The 13,584-nt window shown below is 42.4% G+C and overlaps 1 protein-coding gene across 2 annotated transcripts in view; it reads right to left on the bottom strand.

Moving 5' to 3' along the window:
• LOC126983865 (alanine aminotransferase 1-like) overlaps positions 1 to 13,584 on the bottom strand; it is a 179,667-nt gene that overhangs the window by 127,901 nt on the left and 38,182 nt on the right. For both annotated transcript variants that reach the window (XR_007736273.1, XM_050836999.1), the window contains exon 2: positions 11,477 to 11,566. Coding sequence is in view for 1 of the 2 variants with exons in the window: in XM_050836999.1 (XP_050692956.1) it covers positions 11,477 to 11,566 (90 nt within the window). In the remaining variant the exon portion in view is untranslated. The remainder of the gene's footprint in view (positions 1 to 11,476; positions 11,567 to 13,584) is intronic.

The raw sequence follows: 13,584 nt of genomic DNA, 5'->3' as shown, positions 1-13,584 counted from the left end.
CAGATAGAAACAGGTGAAATTGGAATGTTTGCTGGAGCAGGATGGACTACACTAACGTCAGAAAGAGACCCAGGTGGAGAGAAAAGGTGGAAAGGTAAAAGATAAGAACCTTGCTGGAGAATGTGAAGCATAATAACATAAAACAGAGAACCCAGTAGATATGAAATTAGAACATTTGCTGAAAAATTTAATATATTATCATTGTTATTATTATGTATTTTTATTATTATTGTTCTTATTATTGGTTGTAGTAGCAGTAGTAGTAGTAGTAGTAGTAGTAGTAGTAGTAGTAGTAGTAGTAGTAGTAGTAGTAGGCCTAGTAGTAGTAGTAGTAGGCCTAGTAGTAGTAGTAGTAGGCCTAGTAGTAGTAGTAGTAGTAGTAGTAGTAGTAGTAGTAGTAGTAGTCTTCACCACATCCGGCGGGATGGGTCCCAGGGCCCAATGCTTCTACGCACGCCTCGCGGAACTAATCTCAGAAAAGAAGCATCAGCCAAGGAGTCACGTTGTCGCCTGGATGAGGTGTCGCCTCTCGTTCTCCCTGCTCAGGTCAGCCATCCTATGTCTCAGGGGCACCAGACACTCTGGCCCAAAAGCCACCAACATCTCCAATGTGGACTATGAAGCCACAGTGGTGGAGAGTGACATTAGGGTGGGTCGGGAGTGACTTGAGTAGGGAAGGAAAGGGGGATCTAGACGTAATAGATGATAGGTGATTTAGTGTCAGGTAGTATTAGTGATATGGTTGGATGCCACAGTCATTAGCGAACAGAGTTGGGGCTAATGACCTCCAAGCTATGGAGCCCTCCATGATTATGTGTCGGGAAAATAAACATGGGTGGAGGTATCATTTATGTAGGTTGTAAAAATAGTAATAGTAGTAGTAGTAATAGAACTTTGTACTAGTAGTAGTTGTAGTAGTAGTAGTAGTAGTAGTAGTAGTAGTAGTAGTAGTAGCAGCAGCAGCAGCAGCAATGAATTGCTTTGTGAAAGGATATGAAAAAATATACCGCTCACAACGCAACTCTTATGGATGGAGGCCTGTTAAAAAAGTAGTAATAACAAAAAAGTAGCAGCAGCAGTAGTAGTAGTAGTAGTAGTAGTAGTAGTAGTAGTAGTTAGGAGTAGATATAGTAGTTAGAAGTAGAACTAGTAATAATAGTAGTAGTAGTATATAGTGGGGAGTGGAAGGCGTCACGGGCTGCAGACTTTCCGCATTGCGCCGCCACACACACACACACACACACACACACACACATGAAAGATGTAAAGAAATACTGCTGAGTCAACAGATGCATCGACCAATGGAACAGCCTAGACAAAGATGTTCAATCCAGAAACATAGACGAGTTTATAGCGAAGTTTGACCAAATGAGACTCACCCCCGTTTTCTTAAATTTCTAAAATTTCGTTTCGCAGGTCAACACACCCTCAGTCTATATATACCAAGTCAAGTCAGTCTGCTTCAAAACTGCGACCGGTACGCGCAGGAGGCGGTTTTATGGCGGAGAAGCGGGATGACGACACTTGGCGCCAAAAAAAAAAATATCCCGCCAGTTCAGGGGTGACTAAAGTTGGGGCCGTATGTGCACTCCGGATGTGCATTCTCGCCTTCTTTCACATCGCGTTCGGGTAAGCCACTGACGAAAAAATATGTCTTTTTATTGGGCTATTGCGTGACTGTAATTTCAATGACTACAAACGGCGGTGTGGGGTGTGAGGGATGGCATGTTGAAGTGATTGATTTGAATTAGTCCGCCTTTCCTCGTTTTCTCTAAATCCGTTTCTACATTCTCTAGTTTGGCTCCAAGCAGTGTCACGCATAAACCACGCCTCGGCCGTGTCTCCTCCCACAAACCTGCGTATGACTTGACTTGGTGTATATAGACTTAGAACACACCACTGTGGTGTGCTAGCACCCGAAAGTTATGTTTCGATTTCTTAAACACTCGCACACCCAGCAGTGTGTTGTTAGCTAGATAACCACACTCGTGACCAAGCATACCACAGAATTGCGGACGATTCGCAAAGGTTGGTAGCTCCCGCCCTAGTAGGTTGGCTGGCCACAGCGCGCACTGTTTGAAAATGGCTACGAGAGACAAGACCACCCCGCCAACTTATGCAGAAAAACGGTTTCTAGTGAAGCAGATAAGGGGCATTCCGGTCGTGCACAGGAAACCATCCGACTACAATGCTGTGTTAGCACAAAAAAACAGCATGGGAAAGCCTAACTTAACCTAACCTAATTATGAGTCAGTTACCCGTGAAATGTCAACACGTTACGTTATCCCTCATGGCGTCCCGAGGCGCCCAAGAAACCCACTAACTTTTTGAAAATCGCAAGCGGCGTTTCTAGCAATTTGTGACACATAGGCCTATATATGGGGTTCAAAATGCATAGAATAATGACATTTAACCGATGAGAAATGTGAGAAGTACCGCTGTGAGACGGAGAATACAGTAAATTAATACCCAATTCGGCAATTCCCTGCTGCTGACCTACAAATGATTTGCCCGAGTGTGGCGTTACCGGAGAATTTTACTAGATCGACATTACTGATTTCCAGCTGTATAAATCTTTGAGTACAAAGAAAAGAAAATATTGTATGAAATAGTCTGTATATCAAGGCCTGAATGCATCATTTCTGTTATTATATATTACAAGTAATCACGTGTATAAGTACTTGGTTATCATGTATTACCGGTACATATTTCAGGCCTTGGAACTTTTTCGTGGAGTCATTCATCTCATACAAGAGCTTGATGATGAACAAATTGAAGAAATTCGACGGATTAGATTACCCCGCACAGTTTTACGGGATCGCAGTGACCCAATGACGTACCTCACAGAAGAAGAATTCATCCAAAGGTAGTGATCTCATTCATCTTAATCATAATAAACTACATTACTATACTGTAGTTATAATCGACTTCTTACTTACTTCAATACACGCGCGACCACGCATGTTGTTTTAAAATCTTGTACTTGTTGTGATTATAGTTGCTGATTGAAAAAGAGAAGTGAAATAATAACAGAAGTAGAGTAATAGCATATTTATTGATTATTCATAAGTTTTTTTTAATATAATGAATAATTTCTTACATTTCGTTTCTCTTTCGGGTGGGTATGGTCCATGGTATGGTCGCCCCATGTTGTGTGGTAGGTCAACACACGAATGTTCCAATAATGTGGGAGCCTAGCCATACACGGAACGGAGTCAGATGCGTTTATGAAATCCTTTTGTGGGTGTCTAGCTAACAATATGGTATCCTGAGTTTACAGTGTTTAAGAAAACGGGCGTCAGAGACGGGACCACACGAGCGTATAATTATAGTTCGCTTTCCGTATATCAAAACTAGGTAAATACACACCGCTCTGATAGCTCAGTGGTTAAAGCTTTGAGCTGCCAGCCATCACGGCCTGGCAGGCGTAGGTTCGAGCCCCGGGATTTTTCCGCTGACAAGGAGCGGTTACTGTCCCCCTTAATTATGCAAGGGGGATGAGGTGTGGTGTGTGTGTGTGTGTGTGTGTGTGTGAAGATCCCGGCAGTACCAAGAGACTGACTAATGAGCCTTGCTCTTGTCGCGAGGGTACTTGCTGGCGACTGCGGGTCCAATTCATGATCAGGCCGTGAAATACACACACACACACCACTTGGCCGTGAGGGAGACGGAGGAGCGCCTCGAGTAAGCACGTAGACAAGACACCTCTACAAGTTAACTAGTACTCTCATTGGCTTCCTCTGTCGCCAGGCGGTACATTTGCGGGAATTAGTTTTCTTAGCTTCTGAAATGTAAGCTTTTAAGAATATATAAAGATTCTTGAAATTCACAATCAGAGTACTACTACTACCACTAATGATAATAATGATAACTAATAATAACGTTCCTCCGTGGAGCAGTGGTTAGCGAGCCTAGTTACGAATCCGCGTGTCCGGGTTCGAATCCCGGCCTGGGCAGTCGGCGTGCAACCCACCCAGATGCTCAACCCTCCTTTCGGGCTGGTCGATAAATGAGTAATCTACCTGGGGAAGGCAAACTGTGGTATCCCGGATGTCACAATGGCCCTGTGCCCCGGGGTGATTGGGTTCTCTCCCACCAAAGGCTCAAGGGCCAACGGAACAGAGATGAGCACCGCCGCCACGCGCAGCTATGCTCCAAACTTTACCTTTACCTTACTAATAATGATGATAGTATTGATAAAAATAATAATAATTACATATAACTATCATAAAAATACTAATACTACTACTACTACTACTAATAATAATGATAATAATAATCATAATAATAATAATAATAATAATAATAATAAAATAGGAAATAACACTTACCCGTTCGTGACTACAACTATAGTCCCATATATGAGAGAGAGAGAGAGAGAGAGAGAGAGAGAGAGAGAGAGAGAGAGAGAGAGAGTGTGTGTGTGTGTGTGTGCTGACGTGGGCGGGAGCAGCAGATATAGAGCAGCAGGGCGGCTTTAATAACTTGGCCACTTTGTTGCCTCCAGCCTTCCTGCCCTTACACAAGGGTTGGGCGAGCGGCCAGTGGCACGCTGCCGATCCCCCGCGGCGGCCAATCACACCGCGGCATCTTGTGAATGATTGAGGCGACACATCAGCAACAAACCGTATCATCTCACGCATCATATTCAAATCGCCGGTTTTTCACCTTTTTAATGGTACACATACACTAATATTTAACACCTTAATCAACCTTGTCAACATGATCAGTAATCGTACTTTGGAGGTATTGTGAATCATAGTTATCATTATTTTCAGCCATCATTATAGTCAGGTATGGAACAAAGGCACTTCCCAACGTTCTGCTCTCTTCGTGTGATGCTATAAATAGTGTACTCCATCCTGCTTATAGGGTAGTTTTAAAGTAGACTTATCGCAGGACTGATTTATACCTATCAATCCTGTTCCTGCACTTCATTCGTGATGACCGACGACTAGTTGTGCGAGGCTCACAGACTCACAGAGGCTACACTGCCGCATGCAAACTGTCGCAGGTGGTTGAGTGTCAAATTAAGGAACCTCAAGATGACTGTGGAGCATTTACGACGCTGATGTATTTAGGGAAATTAAAGGTGTGTGTGTGTGTGTGTGTGTGTGTGTGTGTCCAGGAGGGCGTCGCCATAACAGCCGTGACGTCACCCTAAAGCCGAGGTCCCGGGGGCTGGCCAGGCAGGAATCTCAAAGAACTGCGCGTTTACAACTGTCATTCATTGAGGCCTTGTACGGGAGGGGGCTGAGGGGCTGGGGGGGGTCCTCTCTTACCAGGCATGGATTATGCGTATTCGGTATTCGTATTCAAATACACTGGAATACCGTATTTGGGTGTATTCATATTGGAATAATTATTGATAGAAATCAAAGTATTCTCATTCGTATTCGAATACAACGGAAAAGTATTAAATATTGTATTTGCAAATAATCTGACAAATACTTCAAAATTTATAATCATGAATAGCAGCCGTTGTTCCTTACAACTCCAGCCTCCTGGGCGGACGTGTAATAGCTGTGTATGAGCAGGAGCTCCTGTTACTGTTGCATAACTTTAAAACACTGCTATACCCGGTTACGTCACGAAGGTAATTTTCAATGAAAAGTATTCATGAATGTATCCATGTATACTTTCCAGAAGTATTCGTATTTGTATTCGAATTAAAATCATTTGATTTCAGTGTATTCGTATTCGTTGGAATTTGAATTACTTGTATTCGTATTCGATTACACAACTCTAGTATTCACTCAGTGACATCTCAAGTAATGGACGGCGGACTCTTGATTTTGCGGCGCCCTTGTCATCAAGCCGCGAATTTTGGAAAATCAACCGCTTTGGTGCGAATCGCCATAACTCCCTTATTTTTGGGGCTACAGAAATTACTGAAGCTAGGAAGGCGTGCTTGGTGGCAAATGAAAGCTCTATTAATACAGATTAATAATCAGAAAAAAAAATTGGAAAGCACTAAATAAATAAAAAAGTTATAAGCAAAAAACTAGGACGTGTCCAAATCGCGGCAAAAGGGCCGAAAAACAGACTATTTTGTGACGGCTCGACGACAAACTTGGAATCGAGCTGTCAATAAATCCTTCAAGCTGGTCAAACTACATGCCAAATTACAGCCTTCTAGAGGGAATAGCGATGCCACACTAGACAAAAACGGCAAAGTGCCTGGAGTTCGTCAAAATCGCTCTCAAAAGGGTTTACGTTTCGAGCTCTAGCGACGAAACTACTGGGAGTAGGGAAATGTTATGCATCATATTGGAAAGCACATTGGTAGGGCTAAATTATTTGTTAAATAAGTTTTTTTTTAAGTCCTAAAAAAAAAATGAGTGGGTTTCAAGGTTGGGAACTCAAAAATAGTTTTTTTTTCAGTCGTTTTTTGCGAATTTATTCGATTATTTACCCTTTCGAGGCGGTTTTTGAGCCCGGTCGCTTATTAAAAGTTTAGCCCTTTCATTTTGCCGTCGATTGATACCAAAAATATTTTTGTAGCCCCAGAAATAAGGGATATATTGCGATTCGCACCAAAGCGGTTGATTTTCCAAAATACGCGGCTTATTGACAGGGCTGGGGCAAGTTTCCGGTCCATAGTGTAGGGTTCACCGATTCACTCCATCCCTGTCTCTCATTGATCGGGGGAGAGGGTGGGAGAGGGTATGGCTGGAGGAAGATTAAGGACTAAGCGAATTTTGAGGGACTTACTATATTTTTTTTTACAGTAATAGAAGCAGCTCAAGAACAAAGGAAAGACAAGCGGCAAAAAAAAAACAGCGTAATTCTTACTGTTACCATTACAATTGCTATTATTATTATTATTATTATTATTATTATTATTATTATTATTATTACTTTCATAGTATAACTATTATATACTATTATCATCATCATCGGACAAGCGGCAAGAAAACGTAACGTTATTCTTTCTATTACCATTACAATTGCTATTATAATTATCATTATCATCATCATTACACACACACACACACACACACACACACACACAGCGCCTCTGAGATGGGGTGGTTAGCGTCCCTAACTAGGAATATGTGGGCCCGGCGTGCAGCCCACTTGGTTGTTCATCTTTCCTTTCGGGCTGGTCAATAATTATAGGAAACCTGGAGAAGGTAAACTACGGGAACCCGGATGTCACACCGGCCCAGTGGCGGGGTGATGGGTTCTCTGAGTCTGAGCTCTCCCAAGGTCCACCAAAGGCTCAATTGCCAACGGAACGGAGATGAGCACCGCCGCCGCGCGCAGCTATGGCGAATGCTCCAAGCTTTACCTTCACCATTTACACACACACACAAAAAATATATGGAAGAACTCAACAGGGCGAGTGAAATATGGTCTTGGTATGAGACTGAAAAATACAAAGGTATTGTTTGTTAATCAGCGGGCAGGACAACAGATGATGATCGGGAATGAAACACTGAGAGAAGAAAAACACATCTTGAGGAAGAACAATTAATATAGACCCAACAACCTGAATATAAATCAGGACACAAATTAATACGGCGCCCAGTGTTGCTGATACATAGCAATATTATTTATGACAGCCTGCCTCTCTCCCTGAATACACCTCTGTAAAATCCAGGGCCGTAATTTCTGGGGGAGCAAAGGGGGCTATGGTCCCCCCCCAATGCTTTCTATAGTGGCCTCAAAGTGCATATTTAAAAAAAAAAATCCCAAACCTGCGCATGCTCGCTACGCTCCCCCCTCCTAACTCATGAAACTATGATGCCCTCTAGCTCCACAAAAAAACTTTGCCAAAATTATGGGCCTGAAATCAGTACATCCCGCGAGCACTTGTATGATCAGATATTTGGCGCCTCTGAAAATATCTCGAAAAAAAAAAGAAGCGCACGAAGAGGAGGAAATAAAAGTTCTATGAATGACATGGAGATAGGAACCGAGCATCAGGTATTACGGAAAAAGGTTGAATACACTGTATGGAAGGCTAAGATAATAAGGAACGCAACATCTCATTCTTCAAAACGGAACGAATCCATATTTCAAGGGACAAGTGACAACCCTGAAAGATTTCTCTAGCTTGCCATGCCTGACAGCCGCTGCCCTCTGCTGACTGCTAGTAGGAGGAAGGGGGAGGGACGATACGTACCGTACTTAACACATAGATATACGGACTGGTTTTGTGATTCACCGAAAAATGTGCTCACTATACATTTAATTAAATTACTGAATATTATCTGCTTGACCATTCCGACAGCCAAATACAGAAGAAATGGCGTTCGTATTTGTTCAAAACGGAATGCAACATTTCACCCTACAACGGGTGGCAACCCTTTTTAAGACCAAGAAAAAGATTTGGGCAGCCGAGTGGTACTGGCAACCCAAAAATATGTAAAACTCAAGGCAGACAGACAACCGTGTACAACGATGAAACTAGAGGATGAGAGAGAGAGAGAGAGAGAGAGAGAGAGAGAATCTTGATTATTCCGGTTAAAATGAGTCGATGCAGGATGTGTGTACTCCTGGGAATATGTCATAATACTGAATACCGGTGTCAATACCTCTCTCTCTATCTATCTATCTCTTTATGCAGGTAGTTTTATAAGAGACGAAGGAGTTGACAGGGAGAGTAAGAGAGAGAGGTATGCACTATGCACCGCCTTCCTCCCTCCCCAACGAAATACCAAAAAGGAGAGAGAGAGAGAGAGAGAGAGAGAGAGAGAGAGAGAGAGAGAGAGAGAGAGAGAGAGAGAGAGAGAGAGAATTTGTTATTTCAGCAGCTTACGGTTTTGGCTCGAGCACACGGGTCACATGAGAGAGAGAGAGAGAGAGAGAGAGAGAGAGAGAGAGAGAGAGAGAGAGAGAATGCAATATCTATTTTGTTACACATCTAAAAAGACTGCAGTCATGCAAATTTCTCTCTCTCTCTCTCTCTCTCTCTCTCTCTCTCTCTCTCTCTCTCTCAGCTATGAAAATAGATTAGCATAGATATGGCGTAGTAGTAGTAGTATATCTGAACATAAGAACATAAGGAGTCTACAAGAGGACGGTTGGCCCATACAAGGCAGCTAGTGTAAGCCTAAGCCCACCTTATCTCGCTATCCATGAAATTGCCCAACCTCTTCTTGAATGTATCTACGGTATTGGCGCTCACAACAAGACTGCCAAGCCTGTTCCACTTACCCACGACCCGGATGGTAAACCAATCCTTGGTTATGCTTTTGTTGAATCTGAATTATATAAACCCATTGCTACGGGTCCTACCCGGCTTTTTTACAATAAAAATCCTATTACATCCCCTTTATTAAAGCCCTTCATCCACTTATAAACTTCAATCAAATTTCCTCGTAACCCAGGCCGGTAATTTTGGCAGATTTTTTTAGGGGGCATCAAAAGTTCATGAGTTTCGGGGGGGAGGGGGTATGGGGCGAGCGAAGCGAGCATGCGCAGGTGGAGGAATTTCTTTGAAAAATAAGTACTTTTAGGGGCATTTTGACGGATATAAAAATCATTGGGGGTGCTATAGCCTTACTAGTCCCCCAGAAATTACGGCCCTATAACCTTCGCCTTTCTAAAAAATGCAGATTGCAATGCTGGTCTATCCTCTTATGGCAAGTTTCTTACCCTTTTAATCATTTTTGTAATCCTCCTCTGTAAAGATTCAAACATTCTGATATCCCTTCTAGAATAAGGTGAACAAAACTGAACCGCATAATCAAGATGAAGTCTAACTAGTGTTAAGTAAAGCTTGTAAATGAATTCAGCGCTTCTATTGCTTACGTTGTTATAATGGTGGTAGCAAAAGAAATAGTAATACAAGCAGTAACTGCAGTAGCAGCAGAAGTGGTAGTAGTAGTAATAGTCAGTGGTGGGCACAGCTAACCGAAAAGTTAGCTTCGCTAACTGGTAATCCACTAACTAAAAAAGGTAGCTTCGCTTACGCTAAACCGCTAATTTGATAAAAAAAAAATTAGTGGAAGCTAAACGCTAACTATCTAATATATGGACTTTTTTTAGCTTCGGTTTAGCATTTTGGCTCTAAAACCCTTAAAAACAGACCTAGAGACATGAAATTTCAATATGTTGTAAGTTAGACATAGAGCATTCCAGAAAGGTATAGTATGCTAAAATCAGATGATGATAAAGATGTACACAAATATCGAATTCCTGTTATTAAATCCCGAGTTCAAAGAGTTGGAAATGGAACATGCATTACCCTAAAATACCTAAAAAGTTTCCTATTGTTCGATTACCCTACTTTACGGCATAATTTACCCAAAAGTGGAAGCCCTGGAATTATTGCGCCATGTAGCAGACAAACCAGTGTGATTTTTTAGTGGACTTAAAGTAAGCGGAGAGGAACTACATTTAGCAGCTAATATTAGTACGCTAATTCTTTCAAAGTTAGCGAAAGCGCTAATCATCTACCGAAAATGTTAGCTTCGCTAATTGGCGGTTAGCGGAACCGTGCCCACCACTGGTATTAATAATAGTAGTAATGGTAGTAGTAGTAGTAGTAGTAGTAGTAGTAGTAGTAGTAGAAGAAATAGTAATAATAGTAGCAGCAGCAGTAGCACTGCTAGTAGTAGTAGTAATAGTAGTAGTGGTAGTGGTAGTGGTTGAAATTCCTCGGTGGATATATTGGTGATGATTGGAATGTTTTCATTGATTGTGGTGGTCATGGTGCAGTGCCGGAGGAGGAGGAGGAGGGGAAGGGGAGAGGGGGAGGGGTAGAAAGATATTTTGCTGGTGGTCCTGGAAATGTCACGTGTAACCCAAATTATTGGTTTTAAGAAATACCGTGACGCAGAGAGAGAGAGAGAGAGAGAGAGAGAGAGAGAGAGAGAGAGAGAGGGGGGATGAGGTTATTGCTCGTTACATACACTGCATCCTCTCTCTCTCTCTCTCTCTCTCTCTCTTAGTTGGCTTAAAAGCAGCCATGTCCACAAATTCTCTTTCACACACACACACACACACACACACACACACACACACACAGAAAATCGAGAGAGAGAGAGAGAGAGAGAGAGAGAGAGAGAGAGAGAGAGAGTATCAGGACAGAGTTTTAACGGAGTCCAATACATTAAATCGAGGAGGAGGAAGAGGAGGAGGAGGAGCAACAAAAATGAAGGGGAGACAGACTAAAATGGTTTAAGTACAGCACATCTGATTCAGCTCAAGTGTCTAACCGATTACACTGGAGCGTTGGCACGACTGTCTCCACCTACACACACTGCAGTATTCTCATGATTAAGGCACTCATTCTGTACTACACTACTACTACTACTACTACTACGAGAGAGAGAGAGAGAGAGAGAGAGAGAGAGAGAGAGGAAAACAGCTGCTAGAGTCTAGGCTTAGGTCGTAGGTAACTGACAACAAATCGATACAAAAAAATAATATATACCGTATTAGCAATAGGAAGAAGAAAAATAATGATGTGTGCTCCCTTACACACACACACACACACACACACACACACACACACACATACCTGTCTGAGGAAGGTGATGGGCTTTTGTCCCATGGCATGCGCGTCCCCGATGTTCGCCTTAGTTACATTCTTGAAGGGCTTCTCCGCACCCTGCAGAGAGGAAAAGAGAGGGTCGAGTTAGTGGTGCTCATATGTAGGTGAGGCGCCTCAGGTATTGTCAGACGCTTCTGACTCTCACATACACTATTTCCAAAGGCCAAAAAAGAGATGAATCGGGTTCTCATGTGTTATTTTTACGTTCATGGTACAGAAGAAGGGTCAGACTACCACCAGGCTCATAAAGCTACCCTTCGAAATGCCCACGACTCTTATGAAAGCCTTGTTAAATATGTGAGCTTGGGCGACGAAAAGTTAAAAAAAAAAACATATGGCCCTCAGCGCTCACCTCCGTCTCTAGAATAATAGTTCAGTATTTTTTTTTTCAGTATGAGGCTAACAACAGTAATAATAAACGTATGTGTGTGTGTGTGTGTGTGTGTGTGTGTGTGTGTGTGTGTGTGTATTTATCTAGTCGTAGTTTTACAGGGCCTGGGCTTACGCTCGTGTGGTCCCGTATCTATATTTGTCCAACTTTTCCTTAAAGCTTTGCACAGGTATCTCCCCTTCCTCAATTTTTTACCATGTCCTCTTGTGTTTCTGGTGGTAATTTCTTCTTTAAATAGCAACTCCTCGTTATCTACTTCTTCCATTTTGCTTAATAATTTATAGATTTGTATTAGGTCTCCCCTTTCTCTTCTTTGTTCTAGTGTTGGTAAGTCCATTTCCTTTAGTCTTTCCTGGTGTGTGTGTGTGTGTGTGTGTGTGTGTCAGTCAGTCACTCCACACATAAGGGTCATTAAGTCCACGTCAAACACCTTCCTTGCTGCCAGAAGACCTGATATTGGACAGTGAAGGTGACCCATGTGCAGCCCATCACTCAGCCCGGCTTGACTTAGCGACTTCCTCAAGAGGATCACACCGGGGGTCAGCATGGGCCAAGCACGCAGATACGAATCACGGCGCCACACTACCTTCCTGATTGCCTTGTGTTCCATAGGTTAATTATGAGACGCTTCCGCCTCTCACTTCAATTTCTAAAGGCCAAAACGGAGATCAATCGGGTTCACATGAGTGTTTTTCCACGTCCGTGATACAGAAGAGGGGTCAAACCACTACCCATGGAAACGCCCACAATTTGTACGAGAACCTTGTCAAACGTGTGTGCGTGTGCTCCGAAATCTTTATGAATGTCGCTCTTAGAGTCTATCGATGCAGTGGTTTGGTTACGTGGCGAGATGAATAATAAATGAAACACTTGGCGGCGAGCTAGGCGCACCTGACATTCCGTAGCCGATCCAGGATTCAGTATGTTTCCTAACTAGTAGAAGGTAGTGTTATAATTGTGTTTCGTAAAGTATCCTTATAACCAAAAACTAACTAAAATTATGGGTATTCTTTTTCTTGAACAGAACATTGAATAAACAAGAGAACAATAATATGAAAATACGTATAGCCACCGTTGCCAGGTCATCGTACTCAGAGCACAGTATTTACCGGTTTCTGACGCCTAACTATTGCCAAGAAACATCAGGATCTAACTCTTTTAACGATAACTATAAATTAGTTTCGTTATTGGAGCCCAGAAGACAGTTTTGGGGTAGGAAGTCGGGAAATATAATCGGCTGAGTACGACAATCTGGCAACCTTGAGGCTGTAGCCCGCAGGCCCGAGCCAGCCTATACGCCATATTGAGGGTATCAGATACTACAAATAGCATACTTTTACTGCGCAAAGCAGGTGATGTCACTTATTGTGACTTCGTGAGCTTTTATATTTATCTGTTTGTGTATATTTCATGGTGGCAAAACTTAAATTACTAGTTTCATTTTTACTGGTGACACGAATTTGTGACTGTTTATCACAATAGAATTTCACTCTAATAAGTGAATCAGACTCCACAGAAATATTACCAGTGTGTGTATGAATGAATACAAAGATAAGCACATACTTTGCTTTACCTCTAGGATGTCTCGTGGATCATTAATAAATAAAAACAAAATATCCGGCTAAGCTACTCTTTAGCCATTACCTTTAATGGCGCCCAAAAAACAGTCCCTCCGCCAAGTTTG

Source organism: Eriocheir sinensis, chromosome 5, assembly GCF_024679095.1.
Source record: "Eriocheir sinensis breed Jianghai 21 chromosome 5, ASM2467909v1, whole genome shotgun sequence".
NCBI classification, from domain to species: Eukaryota; Metazoa; Arthropoda; class Malacostraca; order Decapoda; family Varunidae; genus Eriocheir; species Eriocheir sinensis.
The sequence above is the reverse complement of the archived record's forward strand: the minus strand, read 5'-3'. Positions and strand labels throughout refer to the sequence as shown.